Raw genomic sequence first — 22,041 nt, 5'->3', positions numbered from 1 at the left:
ATAACCATATTTGTTTAATATCTGTTGATGTATACTTAATATATATTTATTAAACAAAATTTTATTATTCTGACTAAATTGATCTTGTGCAGAGCTCTCCATTCGCCACATGGATACCTATATTAATAATGCTATTAGCAAAATACTTTATTTCGGATAATAAGTATGGCTCTTATTTAATACTTTTCTTTATCATAATATAATAACAAAATATCATTTATAAGAAGATTATTAGCTTATTAAATTCTATTAACTATAAATTTCATTAGTACTACAAAATTGATATAAAAATTAATGATATTATCAATAACCATATTTTCCTAATATATACTGATGAATGCTTAATATATACTTACCAAACAAAGAATTCATTAGTGGGACTGAATTAATATAGAAATTAATGATATTATTGATAACCATATTTGCTCAATATATGATGATATTAATGAAAGATATTTTTTATTAGTATTGTACCTTTCAAATGTCCCACACAGATCATTAGATTAAAAGTGATAATTTATTAATCTCTAATATATTTTTCTGAACATGATCTTACTTAAAAGTGAAAGGGCAATCACTATTGACCTCGCTATAGCACGCACGCGCGTATGTGCTCCCACACACGCACGCACCTGCACATACACACACGTGCGTGCTTACGCAGGCACGGGTGCGTGGGTGTGCACACACGCATGCACGCGCGTGCGCGCACAGAGAGATATATATATATAACTATTGGAAGTCAATTTTCTAGGTCCAAGAACGAGAGATATTTACCACAAAACGACCCACACACACACACATATACAGAGATATATATAACTATTGGAAGTCAATTTTCTAGGTCCAAGAATGAGAGATATTTACCACAAAACGACCCATGGACCTGATGACTTTATAGTAGGCTCCGAAGACACGTGCTTTGAAAATTGAAATGATCCAACCAGGCAACTAAAAGCCGAAATCCACGGATCTAAAGCAGACCTAGGTCTGGTTGAGACTAGCCTTCTAAACTGCTTTCGAATGTTGGAAAACCCATGAATAAATTATGGTTATTAGGATATCTGGTCAAACGTCACCGTTATATAGACGATTATGTTTAACGGTCAACGTCACTTTAGCCAGCTATTTTAACGGGGGAGATGAATTAACTTTAACCACTTTAACTCTTCCGCTCTCCTAATTTTGCAATCTATTTTACCTGCTCTTTCTTCTAAATTATTTTTCTGTTGTTAATTTTTTTATCTTTATAGTTTAAAAAGCTCTTGACCATTGAAGCCATGCTTTTTTCAGTGAAATAGGATTTTACCATCACAGCCAAAAAGGCTTGTTAAGTGAGCAGCAGCCTAACAACAATTTTTCCAAGTTAATCAATGAGTGATGGCTTTATTTGGTTAAAGTAATCTACCCTTGGTTAGCTATCTGATGTCCAAATGTAGACTTGGTGTATACTTTTATTTATGATATGTTTGGTTGCTCATATGTTTGGCTGCTGCTTGTTAAGTGAGCAGCAGCCTAACAACAATTTTTTCCAAGTTAATCAATGAGTGATGGGTTTATTTGATTAAAGTTATCTGCCCTTGGTTAGCTATCTGATGTCCAAATGCAGCCTTTGTGTATACTTTTATTTATGATATATTTGGTTGCTTGTAAGTGGAGAAAACTAGGTTTGGAAATACAAGAAATAATTTCTATGAGTGGAGAGTGAAGTCATTTAGTGAAGTGACTTCCTACCCATCCAATGATGGACAACCAAATCCTATTTATTCACTTCATAGCTCGAGTCCGATCGGATTAGTTTGGATCTATTTGAAAAATAAGCTACAAGTTTTTCCCTTTTCTTCCTTCAAATTTATGCTATTTAGTATTCTGAGATAAAATGCTAATTTGTTCGGGTCGAGTTAATAGTTGAGCCTAAAGATCAACTTAATAGCTCCTTAAAAGATTTTTTATTTTAGAGTTATGATTATAATCTATTTCATATTTAATGAAAAAAAACTTTGATGATGATGATGAATCTATTTGCAGGTTTGGAATTAGTGCAACTCTATTAAGACCGTCATAACAATATAATGTCCATTTGAAAGGGGGACCTTTACATTATATCAGCATTAAAAGGAATTTAAATTACAATTGTATTTGATTGTTATTTTTTTATAATTAACCCTATATAACGAGAATAATGATCATTATTTAATAGTTTGTTGATACTAGATATAATTTGTTCTTTAATAAACAATGATTTTTGCAAATAAAACTGTTATTTTTTCTTTTACTAATCATCATACTCCATCATAAAGATAAATAATAACCATCATAATTACAGCATCCATTAATTATTTAGTCTCAACAATCCCATTCACATGGATATGAATTATCACTACTGTTATCATTATTATATTAGTCAATAATGCAATTGAACCTTGGTTAGTCCAAGCTTGTGATTGAAACCAAAACCACAAGTCATAGAACTCGATCATAATTAAGTTAGGTAGGATTTCATTATGATCTCCACTATTAATTTCTCTGCAAATATTATTGGACCGATCGTGTTAAAAAAAAGTTTGCTTGAATCACAGCTTAACTAACTCAAAAAATAATATGAAAAATTAGAAAAATATATATGTGGGCTAGTTGGCAACCAAGATAGCCATAAATCTATCATTTTTCACAAACAAGGGGAGAAAAACAAAGGAAAACGTGGTAGGACCACATGGGAATCCAACTGGAGGAGGAAAAGATCCAGTCGCACCGCGCCCATCCCCCGGCCCAATCGCGTCCCGCGCCGACTAGAAGAATTTCGCCGCACGCGAAACGCGTGTTCCACGTGTTTTGAACCCCACCACCACCTTTCCCTCCTCTCTCTCCCCGGTTCATATAAAGCCGAGTCCCTTGCTCCCTCTTTCTCCATCCCTCCTGTCGACCTGCTTCTAATGTCCAGAATTGAATTGTAGCAAGAAAGAATTACGAAGAAAGATTCGAGTCGTGAGAGAAGAAGGAGACTGTAAAAATGGTCGGGAAAGGTTTTGATCCGGAGCTGCGTCTCAGCCTTGGCAGCAGCAGCCAAGATTGGTCTTCTGCTGAATCCAGCAGGTATATACTGTGATCGAAATGCAAAGACAACCATCTATTTGAATCTCTTGCTTTTTTTTCTCCCCATGATTCTATTAATTTCTAATGGAGTTTTTTGAATTATGAAGGACTGATGGATCGTCGGCAAACTCGGAACAAAACCAGCAGCGGCATCAGCAGCAGATTACCATCTTTTACAATGGTCAGCTTTGTGTTTCCGACGTCACAGAGTTTCAGGTTGGCCATCTTTCTTGATCTCTCTTTTAAGCCATTCCTTTTGCTGTACTTCTACAGGGATCCTTCTAAGTGATCACCATTAGCACTTTTCTTTAGAGCTCTACGTTAGTCACATATTATCCACCAATTCTTCTTTTCTTGATTCATTTAGTGTATTGCAGGCAATTCCTTGTGTTCTCCCTTATTCTTGAATCTAGATTACATAAGAATTTTTTCTTTTCTTTTCAAAACATAAGAGAAAAAAATGATCGAATAAGAGGAAACAGTAGGTCAGTCGGAGGGGGGAAGATGGTGGTTGTGGGAATGGACTTGGTCCAAGTGGTCCGGGCGCTGTATCGTTTTCTATAACGTGGTTCTCTTGCAGCCACTCTCTTTCTTCTCTTTGGGTTCTTTAATTTGATTCAACCCAAAGCTTAGCTTTTTTGACCAAGCATACAAGTCAAAGATATGGAGCCACCCTACCTCATCCTCATTTTTCTTGCGTGTTCTCAATCCCTTGTAGCAGCCGCGTAGAAAGAGTGATATTGAAAACCAACTAATTATCTCTTTCTTTATTTTATTTTTTTCAAACAAAATATATATTAATTATCCTTTTATCTTTAATTGGGAATAGGCAAGAGCCATAATATCTATGGCCAAGCAAGAGATGGATGACAGGATGAACAAGCACCATCACCAGCACCAGCAGCACCAATTTCAACAAAAGCATCACAACAAGTCGACTCCACCTCAACCTCCGGCATCCTCTTCTCAGGCCATGCCGGAGGTTCTTAACCAAGGGCTCTCGATGAAACGATCGTTGCAACGGTTTCTTCAGAAAAGGAAGACAAGAATAAATGCTCTCTCTCCTTACAACAACAAACATGGGCTATTACTTTTTCCGACATCGTAGATTGTATGCTTTAGCCCTTTTTTTGTAATTTCTCTCCTCCTAGGAAAAGTTCTATGTGATTGATTTTGGTTTCATGTATCTAAATATTCTTGAGTGAGAAACAGTATACTTCTTTTATAACATTTCATGAAGGTTATTTTTATCATTTCCAACATTATATGGTTGAATTATCAAGATCTTGGATTTCTAAGAAGTCCTTTGGCATGAGTAAAGAGCCAACTATCACCTGGAACCTTTTCAAATGAAAAGTTTAGCCTAAATATAAATATCAAAAGAAAAATATGCAAAGTGGCAAAATGCTATATTTTAAAATTTAGAAGGTGTTACCCTTCATAGAAAGCAATTACATTTTATAGTCAATTGAGAGCAGAACTTTGCAAGAGTGCAGCAACCTCTTCTGGGAACCACAAGTATCAGAGTAATTGCTGATGCATTTAAGGAAACATCTTAATTAACTAATACAATTAGAAAATTAGTGGTTTTTTTACCTCTATGCAAAAATTAAAGCATGAAATACAATTTCGCATACCTTCCATCATACCAAACAATCGTCATTGTGTAGGTATGAAATGTTTTTCCCTAAAAGAAGATATAATTATTTAGAGTTAAAAATGAAAAATAGAAAATGAGAGTTGCAGTCATGCTATCACAAACTAGATTAATTTTAGGGAGAGAAGCCTTTAAAGATAACTATCATCAACAATTACACTCGAGTTCACGTGGATGAACAGATGGCAAAGTGGATTTACCCTAGTTAAGATAGTTTTATTTTGACCTCAATATTATCAAATAAAAGGATGGTGTTCAAATCCCAATTGAAAAGGGAACATGTTGAATCAAATGACATAAATCATTACAATTTCAGGGTATGTTATGCTTGTAGCTAAATAATTTCTTTACGTATTGTAAGACATTGGAATGAGTTGCTCATCATTTTGGGAAGTTAAAACTAAGGCTTACAACATATGAAGAAAGTCTGTATTAATTTTGAATTAGCTATCATACACTCAATGTCTAGGTGAAGGTCATTAGCTATCAACTCGAGATCAATGGAATATATGGTGTGATGTATATTTCATGTTCTATATTAATGCAAAAGCTTCATGTGATTTGTATGAACTAAACAAAGGGAAGTCGAAAACAACAGCAGTTCTTTTGTGCTAAAGCGACAAAAACATCATATCTACAATCCTGTGCATGAAATTATTAGATATTGACTCGGATAAATAGTTGGTGTGTTTTATACTTCATGTTCTACAACTGAAAAAGTTCATGCGATTTTACCAAAAAAAAAAAATGTTCATGCGATTTATATGCACAAAAGGGAATGACATATTGTACTGCAGCTTCTCTCGCGCTTTCTCTCGTGTGTTAATCAATGAATCGACGTTACTTAGCATAATGTACCACCTTAATTTAATTAATTATGTTAAACTACAAATCTTGTCATATAGTTTTGTGGCCGCATCAAAAACAACCACTCATCAGCTAAGATTTTATTCCTCTGTTGAAATCCACTGCTCTAAGATTTTATTTCAATATGTAAAGCCTCCAATTTAGTGTCTTCTTTAATGTAAATATGTCGTGGTCCTTAATTTCATCCGTTCTGACCTCCCTTTCATTTTATTAAAAAAAAAAAGAGCTGTCCTCCTATCTTTTTCTTTTTTGATAAATTAGATAAATTAAATCAAACAAGTATAAGTACATTTGTGTGAATGAGCAAATAAAATATCTAGCAATGACATAGGGAGATGAGATCTAGAATCCTATAACATGTATGATTGGCCACATAAAACGTCATTCAATAAGCTGCACTATTGACCTCTCTCTCTCTCTCTCTCTCTCTCTCTCTCTCTATATATATATATATATATATATATATATATATATATATATATGAAAAGCTTCAAATACAAAAAATGAACGCAAGAATTGCCAACAGTCCAAGAGAATAGGATGAAATATTGTATCAGCAAATAATGGATCAGAAAGCCATCGAATAATTGTCTGAAAATATCCTTCTAATCAAATATTAATCCTCCACAATATTTGAATAGCATAAATTAGCTCTTCCTATGGAACACGCAATTCCACCATTAGAATTGTTAGGTTGTAAATCCTAATACCACCTGCAGCTACAAAAGTCCCACTAGCATTTCTAATGATAAAATCGGCTCCACTAAAAGCAGCTCCCTTCTAAACACTAGCATCAAAGTTGACGCTGAGAAAATAGGGGATAGTGGCTCCTAAGTAAAATAAGAAATATACAAGGACACAGAAACTGCCTGAGAACAGCCACAGATTGCTCCTACTATCAAAGAGCCCTTTGGAAAAGTACTAAGGAGAAATTTCTGTGGTTGTACAGAAGATTGTAGTTGTCCTCCATCGTCGAGAAATTATTATATATACACCGTCTAATGTGAATTATGGTAATTGGCTCAAGGAAAGTAGACCACTTTTGTCGTACATACCTACTTCTTTTTAAAAGAAAATTTCTCTTTCATTGTTCTAAAATTCAACGAATGTGAGCAAGGAATTGCATATCAAGCATATCTTGCTGGTTGGTGGGACACCAGGAAAGATTCAGAGTTCCAGTTGTACTTGTGGACTTTTGATTTTAAATAATCTTATGGGCGGCAGAAGGAGGTAGCCTAACTCAAATTTAAAAATCCTCAGGTTGGGGCCTGGTCTGGATACAAGTGGTAGAATGTCTGACTGCTAGGTTTTTTTATGGGTCCCAAAATGGCATACATTGCTTTGAACCTCCCATGGAGTCTTCTTCCATTTGAGCAGCCATCTTTTTGAGTTGTTGGATATTTTATTCTTTTTCTTGTTCTTGAGCTCAATTAGGCTGGTACAGGATAGTCCAACCTGACCACTCGTAACTTGTGTAGGTACTAGGTAAGCACCCATAGACCCAATTGACACAAGGATTATGCCCTCAATGAGTTGTTTATTGGCTCTCAAGTTTTCAGATGGGCAATTAGGACCTCATAACATTCCTTTGGTTGGGGATCAAACTTCCCTCCTCCTCTCCGCAGATCACTTTAGTTGGAAACATATATTATGGACTTAAAACTAGGATAAATAATCAATCTAATCACCACACCCTAGCTTGCAGTGCTTGAGATAGTTTGAAGATTAAATTTCGATTTATGTAGGTCAGGTCATACGAATAGGGATTTTCTTTTTCTTTTTTCGACTTGGGTGTCGGCTTTGAATGCAAAGGACGTAGAGATACGATGTCGATGATTGAATTCACTTATGTTGATTCATTTCAATGTTTAAATGAAATAGAAGATGAATTTTCCAAATTTTCTTCTTTTTTTCTGAAAAAAAACTTTTTATCGTTTAATCATTATTATTTGCAGTTATTGTCCTGTTGGTTCTTCATTTAAAGATTCCTATCAGTTTTCAAATTAACTCAACTAAAATTGTAGATCAACTACCTGCATCACTTGTTACAGTGAGGTAAATAAATGCTGTTAGTACCTTCTCAGGTAGATCTTGAAAGGGAAAAAAAAAAATTCTAAGTCATGAAGCATTTCAGGAAATTAAGGATGAGTCTGTCATATGCTCGCTCATGCTAGTGAGACAGGGCGTGACAAATTGTGATGTCTATCTCGTGGCTGACCTAGAGAGAAAGGAAAAATCAAATCTTCAACTCCAAAAGTTGTTCTACTTTGGCTAGTACTAATAATGTCAAAAGATACTGGCTTGAATCTCTTCATTATATTCTTCTAAGAGAGCTAGTAGCTTATTGTCGGTGAAAAAAATATTTGTTTCACTTAGCACATTCTATGTATTTGTCATTCTCATCTTTTTCCTCAAAAAATCTCAGTCGTGTTCAGAATTTGACCCGTGCAATTATATCTTGGTAAAAGTCCAGCTAAATGAAAATATAGTCATATTGAGGGGGCAAGAAGTCTCCTTTTCCATCTGCAACACATGTACCTGAGAAGCTAGGGATCAAAATCTAGGCATCATGGCAGCCCAATGTCAAGGCCACTGCCTCTTTGCAACATAGCTAATTTATTTGATGTCTTTTTTTTTTTTTTGTAGTTAGCTTGAGCATGAAGCCTGCATGAAAAAATATTAACAAAACAAGAATCACATTTTAGAGTGCATTTCTGGTCCAAGGCAAATATCATCACATGCATAACTTCAGACTTTTACTAAGGGCAACACCCCATATGATTTTTGTCATGTAGTCTAGATATGGAAGTGGTGTGGCAAAGTCCTACTTTAATTCCTAGACCGACTTCATCTAAACTCAATTATGTATTGAACTACTGAAAAGGTTGAGTATTTAGGGTGCCAATCAGGCAAGTAGATAATATCATAATGGATTTGGCATAGATAACATAGGATACCTATTGTTTTTTTCATTTTGTACAAGTTAGATAAAACAATGGCTAGAAGCCAAGCAATATGTTGGAACAGTGGTCCTCGCCAATGCAATTTTTTAGCTGGACATTTGCATCACACATTTTACCATTTACTGTACATCATTCCACTAATGCCCTTTGACAACTCTAGTACCAGGCTTTAAGTGGACAACCTTTAAAACCCAGTCTACTTGACCGGCCCAGATGATTCGGCCTAGATGAAAAGATGAAAACAAAAAAAGAATTTTTGGACGCACATGCGAGAAAGAAAGAGGACTTCCGGTGGGAGTCTCTTCCTTCCTTGTTCATCGGACAAAATCCAACTCTAGGCCGAATTCTGGTGATGACCACTATTTAGAGCCCCTCCCCGATCCCTCTATCACCCGAAGATCTAACCTTAATCGGAGCTTATCGCCGAACGATTTCTTCGAATCCCTTTCCGAACGCCAATTGCCATTGCCACTACCAATCATCGCCGGAAGCAAGGTAAGAACCCAACAACCTTTGATGAACTCCTCTTCTCTTCCTTTTGAACTTTTTGGAGCCCTAATTCCAACCCGTGATTGCCAGTTGGATGAGAAGGGCAAAGCCCTATTTTCCCCTATTTTTGGAAGTCTGGCTATTCTTTTTTTTCTAACTGTTGTTTGTCGTCAACGCTCGTTGTCGAAGTCTTCTCTCGATTCCCTACAGCAATTGGAATATGGCGGAGTTTCAGCCACTGAGATGTTTGGTTTCCACTGCTTAAGAGATGAAAACCCCTATTTTGGGTGATTTTGTGCCACCAATCACCGCCGGCCGCTTGTTGGCCGACTATGGATCCTCTGAACCCTAGGCACCAACCTAAAGAGAGAGAAGCTCTATTCTCTCCTCTCCCCTTTCTCTCTTTTTTCCTTCCTTTCTCTCATTTTTTCTCTCTACCTAGGTTTTGTCTTTCTACTCTCTCTAGAGGTGCTAGATCCAGTAAGGGACTCCTCTCAGTGATTTTGGATCGATCTTCGTGAAAGGCCTTGATCTATGGTCGTCGGACGGTATGCCAACCCCCACCTTAGCCTTTCCTAGATATTGTTAAATTTGGTCACTTCCGATTTCTATTGATTGTATCTTAGTCCGAGCATGATCAGGTAAATTTCACTTTGATTGGACCGATCGAGGTGTCGGGCACTCCCGCATGGTCAGTCCTATGAGGAAGTTAGAATTTAGAATTTTTATTTTTAAAATAGTCATGATATAATTCTAATGAAAATCTAATTTTTAAATATCATGATTTGAGAAAAAAATTTGAAATTGATTGGATCTATAGTTTGGTTTTGCTTGCAAGGTAAGTGATGTTTCAATTTTTCTAAATTTATCCATAATTATAAAATTATTATATTAATAACTTTTGAATCGTATTACTCATGATGCAAGAATTTGATGAGCGGTATTTTATTATTGAATACATTTTATTTTGAAATATTATGATGATATATGATCTTGTTATGGATATGATTGATCAATTTTGATACATTTTTAGTATTTTTATTGAATCAGAATATAAAATTCTAAAGCTATTTGAATTTTGACATGGCTATGTCCCCGCCAATAGAGACTAATACGTTAGCACTTAATTTATCCTGAAGATTATATTACAGGAAAAAACTACAAGTAGATGTATGATCCTCAAGGATTTTGCTGCAAGATGATGTGCAGTACATTGCAAGATGAATTGAATATTAGAAAGAATTAGAATCCGTGAACAAAAAAATTAATTTTTAAGAAAGCTTGATTCATATGATAGTACTACATATGTGCTTATTTTTTGCAAATTATTATTTATTTAATTGTCCGATTTACCATTGCTTACTGAGCTATCTAGTTCATTATACGATTTCTAATTCTTTCATAGATTCGAAGAATTAACCTGATCCGAAGTTCGTTATGGGAGAATGACTAGTAGAATTTTGACAAACATTACCTTAGATTAGGATTTATTTAAGTTGATACAATAATTTAGAAAATTGTTGGTATTGTGAGATATTTATTTTTTTTGAAATTAGTAATTTAAGATAAAGTTTGAACATTATTATTTAAAATTTATGTTGGTGCTTGTTTACAATATCATGTTGAGATGCCTGGGGAGAGCTCCCATGAGTATGTGATGGTTGATGCAACCCCTGACTTGCAAACTCCGGTTGGGGTGTGACACAACCAGTCTATTGTAAGGTTTTCAACGAGCAAATTTTGTTAGAACAGAATAAAGCTTTCACAACTGGACTGTGAACATAATAAAGAAGCAGAATATTAGCAAGCCATCTCACTGGCATCTTGTAGGTATTCCAGTAAGCTGATTCAAATTCCAAAATTTGAAATTTATGCTAAGGTGAATAAGTATCTGATAACAAAAATATACGGTGGAGGCAGCATTTATGGCAGTAAATGAAAAATATAATCCATCATCATCATCATAACAACTTAAAACTTTTATATAGGATTTCTGAAATCCATTGGAATTTTATCGCCTGGACAAATAGGCTTCCGAAAATGAAATTCTCCCGAAACCAGAGCTTATATGTAGCTCTCTGTTCTTGGAGCTGAAAATGAAATCCTCCAGGTAATCTATAACCTGGATACAGGACGATGCATGTCTGCCTCAGTTATTATGTGTCTGCGAGTGATTTCTTTGAGCGAGGTGCAACCACTTAATGCCATAGTCAGCTCGAATTCGTCGCGAAGCATTTGAAGCACCTTTCTGACACCAGCCTCGCCTTCAGCAGCCAAAGCAAACACCACAGGCCTTCCAATCTGAAGTCATGAAGTCATGTAAGATACTAGAATGAAATCCAAGCCTTGTGACATGACGAGAACAAAATCAGCAAAAGAAATAACCACCTAATGCTTAAGTGAATTGGGTATAATGATAATGCAACTAGAAACAACAGTATGGGGAAAAGTACTGAAAGACCAATTCCTATGGTATGTGGTGCTTTCTACCTAGCAATTCCACTTTTACTTACAAATACACCGGAGGCTCCCAAAGCTAAAGCCTTGAATGCATCTGTTCCACGACGAACACCACCATCTAGAAAGACAGGAACTCGGCCTTGTGCAGCTTTGACAACCTGAATATACCACCACTCAAGAGCATCAGTAAGTCAAATATTATTTTAAAATGCCTAATAGGATGTTGATCTGTAGCCACAGGTGACAAACATGAGGGTGCCTCAGAAAAATTCAGCTGATATTGCAAACAAGCACTTCCCATGATATATTTGAAGAATCCAAAAGAATCCAAAACAAGGCTATTCCATCTTACGTGCAAAGAAGCATGCCTTGGTTTGTAGATAAAAAGTTCATTTAGGCTAACAGTGGAACATAAGAGATTTTCACCATTTGATATTATCTAGAGTGGAACAGTCTTTGTTAGACAAAGTGTAAAGCTGGTTTCATAAGTAGATGTACCTCTTCCAGAGCAGTGATGGTAGCAGGGACGTAGTCAAGCTGGCGAGCTCCATGGTTGGACACAATGATACCAGCTGCACCATTTTGTATGGCCAACCTTGCTGGATGTTTTAAAATAAAAGATAATGGTACATGTGGGACATCAGGCCCAGATGAATATGAACTCATTTCAAAAGAACAAAAGAGCAGAATATACAGAAACTGAATTCTTACTATCTTCAGCAGTGAGAACTCCTTTCACTAAAATTGGCATAGTAGTGATTGTCTGCAACCACTTAACATCCTGTCCAGATGCAAAGCAAATAGCCTCAGAAAGGATTGGAAAATTGATGAAAAAAATGCAACATCAGTAACACCGTTATAGAGTGTGTTTATGTTTGTCCGTGCATAGACGTATTGTATGCAGAGAGAGTAGGGAGGGATTTACATTAGCAATATGATGAACAAGGCCCACATAGAGTTCAATGTGGATATATATTCACATGTAAAAACAAATATCTCCGCATGCCAAATGATATTGTATCACATATGAATGCTAAGTACCTACCTTTTTTCTGGAGACTTTACATATATATATATTTTTAAGACGAACATAATCTTAGCCTGCATGTGTGTTTGTATATGTATATATGTATCTATGCATGTCTGTATATGTATGTATATATGAAATCAAAACCAAGTACTTATAGGTATTAAAACATTTGTGCTGACTTTTTAACAAATTCAGCATTCAAAGAGAGTGAGCTTCAAGGAAAAAAGAACGTTATATTAGATTCACATTGTACAATGAAGTAAAAAAATTAACCACAGATATCAGTTGAATTGTTATTCACCAAACAAACAGAGTAAATCAGCATTGGTGCATTACCATGACAGATTTGCATTTCCAAACTGAGAATCAAGTCATGGTCATCTTATATAGGCTAGGCAATTAAATAAACATATATGGAAGTGCTCAGATGTTTGAATTTCAATCCAACAACAAATCCTATCAATCTGCCGGGGATAAAGCAAGTAAAGCAACCTGAACTACTTGCTAAACTGCTTTGACATCAAAAGGTGGTACAGAAAAACTTGATCCTTTTTACAATGGCACCCACCTATTGGCATTGTGGATCGTGGTAAACATCCCAAACCGCTGAGGATAGAATAATAAATTTGTAATTAAGCACAAACCAAATAACTTTGACATACCTTCCAACTTAGTGTTCGATCAATTTGGCTAGCAACATAAGATGCCAGCCCAGAGTCATCGGCCTGCACAACACCACAAACTTATTAGAGAGATTGATACTCAGAGAACTAAAAATGGATAGAGAAATTTAAACTTACCTTGTTCATCTTGCCAAGGTTCAAACCCTCAAAGTTCTTCAGAGTTAAAAATGGAGGCAAGGTGAATCTGTAAAAACAACAAATGAAGAGATTTATCTCTCAAGAGCATAGTAGAATAACATCCATTCAAGATATTCAGACTTTGCAACTAGCATTTGACATGAGCATTCGTCAAGTTGAATCTCACAGCTTCTTTATATTTGTCTGTTCAAGTTGTTTACACCCAAAAAATTAATTGGCCATTGACCAACTTTAGTAAATGGTCAAACATATTAGGCCAATCAAGATTTGATTAATAAAACATGTTCCAGCACTTTTTGCTCATATAAGAGGCCACATATGAGTGTTTTTTTTTTTGTTAAAAACCACATACGAGTGTTTTACGGCTGAAATTACCTTCCTAAAGAAAGATATCAGGATGTAGAACGGTTATTTGCAAGACCAACCATCCAAAAGGGGTTATTTATGTAAGAAACTGCTGGTTACCATCTGAGGAGTTACCAGGACAAGAAACTACCTCCTAAAGGAAGAAATTTCTGAAAATAACTTCCACTCTGCATGATAAGAGGGAAAAAGATCAATTTGCTCTCTCCTATATATTCAACACAACAACACTCTATCAAGTGTTGGTTGCCTACTATCTTACGATTGATGGAGAGCTTGGTCCAATGAACCCTCCTAGAACTCTATGATCCAAAGCCTTTCTTAACAATGAAGGGATCTCATGACCATCAATAGATATGACTCCAATTCTACCTAAAGAGTGAGTGTTCAATCCATTCTCACATGGACATTGAGAGGCCTAGAGCAAACGTTTGACCTACTTCTGCATGGATATCGACGTTCCCATATACTGGAGGTTCAACATGCCAACTTATGGAGGTCAAGGGACCCATAGAGTGGAGGGTCAACCTTTCCACATGGAATTCAAGTAAACCACAAAGTTGGTGGTGGATATCATTCTAATATCAAAGAAGCAGTTCGAGTCTCATCTACAGGCAAAAGACTTCACTTAATCCTACTTCTTCTATGTAAGGTTTGAGTGACAAAACATGATGTGATTGGAGCAGTGGAGAAGGTACATTCTTCTCCCTCTTTTCATGATTAATTCTTTTATTGCCATTTATGTCGTATCACAAACACTATCAGTTACATTCATTAATTCTTTCACTCATCCTCCTCTTTTGTTTTCTTTATCTCAAGGTCCACAATCTTGATATCAGGAATTGTAATCAAGCTGAACCTTACCAACAATATGTACCGATTGGTACTAGTTCACTATTTTTTGCCCTTTTTGTGTTTTTGTTTTTTTATTTTTAAGTTTTTTTAAGATTTATGGATCTTTATTTTATGATTTGAGGTTGTATTAGTGCCATTGTATTTCATATTGGTCCTAAAAGACCACATAATTGCTTAAGGGATGCAATTGTAATAATCAAACATAGATTTATAACTCGGTATGCAGATGCATATCATTGTATGTCCTAGTTTTCATCATCTATGACTTTGTTTCAACCGTTAGCCTTTTTTTAAACTCTTGCTCTTGACTTTTGTCGTCCTCCCCTTACTTTCAACTCTACTATTTTTGCCTGCATTAGATAGATCTACATAGACTACATTATCCGCATATATAGGTGGACGTGACACCTTAAGATCTAGTTATTGTCTTGCTCCTAGGCTTATAATTCCATCTCTCTATTTCTCTCTCTAATTATCATTTCTGATTTACAATCAGCATCTACTAGAAAGGTATTAATCTAATGAAATAGTCTTAGGGTTTTCTTAGGCTTTCAATTTATTTATACAACTACTATTCCCATCAAGAGCTAAAATATTATAGGAGGATTTTAGGTTCCTAGATGATAAAGGCTACGGTTAAGGTGCATGTTATTTTTGGTCATACTGATGTGTGAGAGCTTGCCTTCTCCGAGCACTATTCATGGAAAGTATTTTTATTTATTGATAGTTCAATTAAGCAACACAAAGCTCAGATGGAGGCAAATTCTCTAATTTAAAGGCACGGTATAGGTTATTGAAAAGGTTATGAATGTCAAAAAATATTTTTATTTAAATATTAAATATTGTAGTTGTGTCTTCAATAGTCCCTCTTCTAGATGAACTGAAGAGAAGTTCTTTCACAGAGATCTATATGATCCTTTGTCATTCTCTATAGTTTTGGAAACTAATAATGATCAGGACCATCTCCAATTTTAAATTCTTATTATGAAATTAATGTTGCAGTAAAATATATGAATTTTTTGTCACAAAACCAATTATTCCCTTTATAATTTTCGAAGAAAAGAGATGAGAATGACATCCTATGGCCTTCTCTCTTTTTGGTCAGAGGATGGTCCAAAATGACCCGAAGCAAGCCAAACCAAGTGGTTTCGCTCGCTTCAAAGCAATTCAGGCTAATTCAAACCAGTTACTGAACTAGGAGTTTAAATCGATCCGAGTCTGTACTAGTTCAGTTCAATACATCTCGAACTAGGCAGTTAGGGTTGGTTTGGCAGATCATACTTTATATTAATTACTCAGCAAATGATAAATCCTCTTACTTGAGGCATAGAAAATAACTTAGACACCTTAGGTGATCTTAGTAATGATCGATCAATGAGAGGTAATTTTAAAATGTGAAAATACAAGTTATTGCATTTGGATAACTTTATAAGCATCTTAAGTTATTAAATAATATTTATGCCAATTTCTTCTTGCTTTTCTATGAATCAAGCCACAGATGATATTTTGCATGGGGAACATAAACTAATTTGACCAAGTAAAACCACAAGGGTCTAAGTCCAAAAGCTTTATAGATAATGCACGCATTGATTAGTTCTCCTAACAATCATCCAAGCAGTCAAGATTCTCAAACATATCATCAATTGGTGCTTGTCCTAGTAGTCATGGCTCTTTGCTTAGCAACCAAAGGTTATAGTTAGCAGTCTTGGGTGATGCATCCCCAAGTACTAGGACTTATATAATTACAATGCATTTGGGTCTCCCTCACTTTCTCTCAAAAAAAAAGAAAAAACTTAAATGTATCACAAATATAACCCGGTGGAAGAAATCAAATTGCTAATTAGTATATACCTGTTCTTGATGTCTGCTTCCCTACGCCCAAGTCTTGGAGTATCCACAGTGAGAGCTATTGCCTTGAACCCAGCCCTTTCAGCCCTCCTTACAAGCTGTGCAACTACATTCCTATCTTTGTATACCTAGGAAAACAAGGAATAAATTATGAGAACAAACAAATCCAAAGAAAACTTATAGAAAACATATAATTAGTACTAAGAAACCAAAGTGATAACAAAACAGAAGACAATATTTACATAGAGCTGGAAGAATCTAATTCCTGGTCCTGTGGAAGCAACCTCCTCGACGCTGGAAGTAGCCCATGATGATAATGTCTACAAAAGAAATAAAGAAAAACCATAACCACTATGTATATTTTTCACGTTGAGATTGGCAAATCAAAATAACAAAAGCATAAGTATGGTTGACATGTAGAAAAACAATGATTTGGTAAAAAATGGTTACTCTTAAAAAATTGAAAAGATTTTTTTGGGGGGGTTGGGGTTGGGGGAGCCTAGAGTGGCACATGGTAAAAATTGCATCTACCAGAGAGCACAAAAGAGCAATGCCTTTGACTTCTAAGAATTTGGCAGCATTCTGGTTTCCTACCGAGCAAAGACATATAGAGGCAGCAAGCTTTTTTATGTACGCATGGTATTTGGCAAGTGAAATAAGCTGGACATGAAACCATGTAAGTCTTATCAAAGGATGATTATTCCTTGATCAACTCTACAGAGGTACTGCAACAAGCTTGGCAGACAGCCATATCAGGATTCATAGACTTCTGTTCAACGGGGATATAATTGGAAGAGTATTGCTATTTCTTTCCATATTATCTCAATTCTTTAATTTAATTAACAAAACCTAACCTACAAGGCAAGGAGCAATGACATGATAAGTTCATACATGACAATCTCTATGCCACAATTAAATTTTCCAAGTTATGAAGGTGCTTCAGCCAGTATAACTTCAAGGGATAAAATATTGCATTCCACCCATTCCCTTCCTTTTAGGATGAAGCGTCTGGATGTTTGTCAAGAAAGGTCTCGAAGCTGATTCTATCAGAATGAAACTACTGAAGCAGAAATAGGACTCGAATACATATTTGGGGCTGCTCAGTTGTCTGTGAATTTGTTTAAAAGAGATTACCATAAAACATGAACTTTGTAAAACATGATTTATGCATGACAGTAAGACCTGGTTTTCATAAACCTCATTTTTCAGGTTTTATGACTTTCCAGTTTTGGCAAAACAGGTTTTATAGTAGACAGCCAAAGAACCATTTAGTTTACTCATTCATTTTGATTTTTTATAAACTTGTGTTATTAACAATTTCAACCAAACAGTCTCAAAAAATTCTGAAAGAAGTGATGGCCTGACTATTGAATCTAGAGCTGGGATGTTTATTCAGGAAGGACATTACTTACTTATTTCTCATCATAACCTAATCAAATTTAACATTCATCATAACAACTGAATTATTTGGCAGGGAAGCAGTCCTTTCCTTAACAGGGACAAAATACTTTTGATTAGCCTGCTTGCTTGAGATTGACTCAACTCTATTTCAAGTGTGTACATGACAGAAACTACGTAGATAGAACATGTAGAAATTGGAGAAAGAACTTGTTTTCTTGCCAATGGCAATTTCCATGTGCACTATTCTTGTTTCTTGGTTGGCACGGAGAGAAAGGACAAATGAGTGTTCCAATGATCAAGTACCCATTCTAACAGAATTTTGAATGGAGAGGCATCTAAGCTGTAAAGTTATTCAAGCTAGATGCAAGATATATTTCTCATCACTCTATAATATGTTAAAGCTCCTTAAAGCCAGCCATGCTTTGGTAGTGATTAGGGCTTGTCTTAGCAGCAGAAACTGTTGTTTGTTATCCAATTTCAGCAAAGGCCACATTGTTGTTATTCTTGAAATTCACATTAGCTTCTCCATTAGTGTCACTTCCAAATCATTAAACCATATTACTACAAGAAAATGATGACCAACCATAATGGTGCCAGCTGCTGATGATGCCCTTGCAGTTGCATATTCTCCTGAGGTACAATATCAGACTCAATGTCAGATGCTTTTTCTCAAGAACCAGCCCATGCAAAATACTAAGTACTATGTGAGGTAACTTGTAACATTGTCATAAGTCAACAAACACACACAAGTTAATATTGTATCCTCATTTCTTTAAAAGCAGTAAAAATTAACACAAATATTTTGAAAGCTCATCCATGTTCGAAAAAAGGTAAAATTGATAAATGGAGAAAAAAGAATATCATATCTTGTTTCAAGTTTTTAAATTCTGTGAGGCAGGTTGTCCCGGTTTGAACGTGGGATGCCCTGCTGTCCTGCCCCCTCCCTGGTGTCCATCCAGGTCGAGCATTGGTACCCTTTGTCTCCATCCCCTTCTTCTTTCCTCTCCTTATTTCTTTCTTTTTCTTCCTTCTTTCCTTTCATCCTTTCTTTTTCTTCCTTCTTTCCTTTCATCCTTACTTTTTCTTCCTTCTTTCCTTTCTTCCTTCTTTCCTATCTTTCTTTCTTCCCTTTTCTTCATTCTTCCTTTCTTTCCCTTCTTCCTTCTTTCTTCCTTTCTTTTTTTCCTTCTCTTCCTTCATATCTTTTTTTTTTTCTTCTTCTTTCTTTCTTTCCTTCCTTTTCTTATCCCTTCCTTACTTTTTATTTTTTTCTTCTTTCCTTCCTTCCTTTCCCTTTTTCTTCTTCTTCCCTTTCTTTCCTCTTTCATTTCTTGCCCATGTGGATGGATTTAGGAATCCCACCCCATCCCAATCCCATTGTCTTACAGGAACAAGATGGGACAGCCAAGATGCCTTCATGCTGCCAAGACTTAAAACTTTGTCCCGTTTTTCAGATTCTAGTATGAGACTGAGAACTTATATCCGACAATTCAGTTTCATTTTGAGCTTAACTGGGCTTAATGAACCCAATGGAGTTGCTACAAATTCCTAAAACTTGACACAAACATGATAGATACAAGGTGAGGGATTCACATACCTTCTGGGTGGGCCATTTTCTGCATGGCAGTGGGAGCAATCATAATTGGCATTGATATCTTGAAACCAAGCACAGTTGTGGTCATATCAATTCTGGACACGTCGATAAGTATGCGTGGTCGAAACCTAGTCCACAGTCAATGAATCAGGTTCAGTAAGATGAAATCTAGTGTACATTGACTAATGATATGAAGTCTTTGAAGCAGCATATGTTGGATCTTTCATATGATACAGAGGGGCATTACATATCTGTATGATTGGAAAGACAACCAAAAGTGAGGAATACAACATGTATGCATACCAGACATGCAGAAAAGGCATCTTGATCTTATCGCAGAAAGAAAAAAAGGCAAAATACAGGGAAACTGTTAGATAACACTAACACCATGTTAAACAGCTAAAACATAATGTGTTCAATGGAAGGCATAGCAACAAAAAACGTCTTAGAGCCTGAAAGTGACAAGTTTGAGAACTATGTACTTAATGAAATTCTTTAATGATATATTCCTTCATACCGCCCTTCTTTCCTGTATATCAGAAAAGATGAAATATATAAAGATATCGAAAGGAGGGGGAAAATATTATTTAGCTTACACTAGCATCATATTAACCAGCTGAAAGATATGAAATTTTAAATACAAGGCAGAGGAGGAGAAAATCTTAATCCTGCAGCTCACAAGATTGTATATTTTCTACAAATCCCTTCCTACAGATATGATCATGCTCATTCTACAGATTTGACATGTGACTTCTGCTTTAAAAAATGAGACATCTTGAAAAAATAATTCTAAATCATGTCAAGCAAAAACTTTTCTCTGGCGAGATGAACTGCTGAACTTGCCATGAGGGTTCTGAAAGAATCTCATTCACATGTACTTGTGATAACTGCATTATGAAAAGGTAAATCTCAAATAATCTAAAGTCTTAGTTGCAGGCAGAAGGGTAAATCTGCATGAAACACGAAAACCTCCCTTCTAAATACAAATAAACAAAAAAGATGCATGTAAGTATTTTAATATGAGTTTGAATCCATCTTACCCAGCAAAATAAAGACCAAAAGTTTTATTATCCATCACCATCAAGCACTGAATGAATCATTTGCTTAAGATATAACAATCTTGACAATTGACACAACCTGTGGCAACCAATACAGTGATCTTTCCAACATAGTGTCAAACAAATGCCAGATTCTGAAAGATCCAACATGGTGTCATTATAAGCTACATCATCAATATAAAAGACTGGCGTTGCTCGCTTCAACGGTACAGGAATCAGTTTGGATCATATTTATCATTAGAAGAAGAGCACAGATTTTGAAATCAAATCAACAAAAGTAAACATCAACAGAAAGGGAACACAGACAATCAACAGAAGAAGCTTACAGAATCCTCGAGAATGCCTCCCTGTTTTCCTTCAAACTCCACTCATCCTCTGCACCAGAGGCATAGTAGTCATAGACCATCTTAGGCAGCTTCTGCCTGGCGATTGCCTGATACTCCGTAACGTTGGTGATCTCCATGCTCATGGTTGCTTATCGCACACCCCCTGCAACCCAGACAATCTACAACTCAAAACACATGTAATTTGAGCCTCAAGTCACACATTTCACCTCATAACAACAGAGTGATTCAGCCAGGAAAAGAAGAAATCATATCAAATCTTGCAACCCCACCTCCTAATATCCAGCATCCAATTGATGCTGCTCAACATGGAATAACATGATATTAAACGCAAAATCTGTAAGTAGATTTTTCAGAATGAAAAAGGAAACTAAGCATATATACAAATATCTCATGTATGTGCATACATACATCTAAAATAGATTTAAAAACAATCAAAAGAAGGAAAAAAAATCATCACCTTTTGACAAAAACAAGATCAAAAACAAAATCCCAACTAGCTAATCATTGATCAAGTTAAGCTAATAAAAACATGAAAGTAGAGAACGCAATCAAGCGAGGAAAGAAGAACAGCAAAGGAAGAGAAAAGAACCTCAGTTCCTAAGAAGAGAGCGAATGGAGTGAAACCGGAATGGATGGATGTGGTGTGGATCAAAGTCATATATAGGCTGGCGATAAGAGATGGTGATTTGTTCGTTGTACAAAGAGCAGGGCTGGGGGAGGTACACTGGGTCTGTACGTGATGACAAAGGAGGGGTAGTGACGTGCAGGAAATCATCTATTAATTTAAGACAAGAGTGGAGGAAAATAGGGGCTGGTTTTGGATCAGCTTTTCGAGGTGGAAATGAAGAACGGCATCTCCAGCACTTCTTCCTAATCCACAAACGTCATAATTTCATTCGCATCCAAAAATTCTTATCCCATTTCCTTTTCTTTTTTTTCTTCTTTCTTTTATCGAATGCCACAACCCAATTCATCGAAGGATAAGAAGAAAACAAACGAAAAAAAAATTATGAAAATCGTGTGCGAGATGACCAAGTATTAATTGGACTATTTTGATGGTGAGAGATGGAGATAATTGGTAAAATTGTATGTGGCGAGGAGAAGTCTAATAGATTTTGAAGTCTTTCTTTTTTCTTTTCTTTTTTCTAAGCGCTGGTTTGAAGGAGTCCTGGTGGAAGAAGACAGAGACTGACCG

At 35.8% G+C, this 22,041-nt stretch overlaps 2 protein-coding genes across 3 annotated transcripts; one reads left to right on the top strand and one right to left on the bottom strand.

The window, feature by feature from the left end:
• Positions 1-2,897: 2,897 nt before the first annotated feature.
• LOC120112472 (protein TIFY 5A-like) lies at positions 2,898-4,346 on the top strand. Its single transcript, XM_039131976.3, has 3 exons — positions 2,898-3,093; positions 3,201-3,309; positions 3,923-4,346. Exons 1-3 carry the CDS (start codon positions 3,011-3,013, stop codon positions 4,199-4,201), a joined length of 471 nt encoding a protein of 156 aa, XP_038987904.3. The 5' UTR covers positions 2,898-3,010; the 3' UTR covers positions 4,202-4,346.
• Positions 4,347-11,027: 6,681 nt separating this feature from the next.
• LOC103697143 (glycolate oxidase 5-like) lies at positions 11,028-21,766 on the bottom strand. 2 transcript variants are annotated; one of them, XM_089925298.1, is made up of 12 exons: positions 21,436-21,766; positions 20,826-20,988; positions 19,445-19,569; positions 18,431-18,477; positions 16,689-16,766; positions 16,450-16,574; positions 13,360-13,426; positions 13,222-13,284; positions 12,241-12,310; positions 12,028-12,128; positions 11,583-11,687; positions 11,028-11,370 (listed from the first exon to the last, which is right to left on the bottom strand). In XM_089925298.1, exons 2-12 carry the CDS (start codon positions 20,966-20,968, stop codon positions 11,185-11,187), a joined length of 1,110 nt encoding a protein of 369 aa, XP_089781424.1. In that variant the 5' UTR covers positions 20,969-20,988; positions 21,436-21,766; the 3' UTR covers positions 11,028-11,184. The 2 variants fall into 2 exon arrangements, with proteins under 2 accessions (XP_089781424.1, XP_038987903.3); XM_039131975.3 differs by lacking the exons at positions 20,826-20,988; positions 21,436-21,766 and adding an exon at positions 20,482-20,819.
• Positions 21,767-22,041: the final 275 nt, after the last annotated feature.

The sequence above is a fragment of the Phoenix dactylifera genome, chromosome 9, assembly GCF_051530095.1.
Source record: "Phoenix dactylifera cultivar Ajwa chromosome 9, Ajwa_hap1_PhDact_Kaust_v1.1, whole genome shotgun sequence".
Classification (NCBI taxonomy): domain Eukaryota; kingdom Viridiplantae; phylum Streptophyta; class Magnoliopsida; order Arecales; family Arecaceae; genus Phoenix; species Phoenix dactylifera.
Note: the sequence above shows the minus strand (reverse complement) of the source record. Positions and strands in the feature narration are given on the sequence as shown.

Excerpts from the sequence above, each read along its gene's own strand:
- LOC103697143 (XM_089925298.1), bottom strand. The coding sequence starts at position 20,968 with ATGAGCATGGAGATCACCAACGTTACGGAGTATCAGGCAATCGCCAGG. Across the intron at positions 18,478-19,444 it reads GAAAATGGCCCACCCAGAAG|GAGAATATGCAACTGCAAGG; the intron begins GTATGTGAATCC and ends ATTGTACCTCAG. Across the intron at positions 13,427-16,449 it reads GAAGCAGACATCAAGAACAG|ATTCACCTTGCCTCCATTTT; the intron begins GTATATACTAAT and ends TTGTTTTTACAG.
- LOC120112472 (XM_039131976.3), top strand. The coding sequence starts at position 3,011 with ATGGTCGGGAAAGGTTTTGATCCGGAGCTGCGTCTCAGCCTTGGCAGC. Across the intron at positions 3,094-3,200 it reads TCTTCTGCTGAATCCAGCAG|GACTGATGGATCGTCGGCAA; the intron begins GTATATACTGTG and ends TGAATTATGAAG. Across the intron at positions 3,310-3,922 it reads CCGACGTCACAGAGTTTCAG|GCAAGAGCCATAATATCTAT; the intron begins GTTGGCCATCTT and ends AATTGGGAATAG.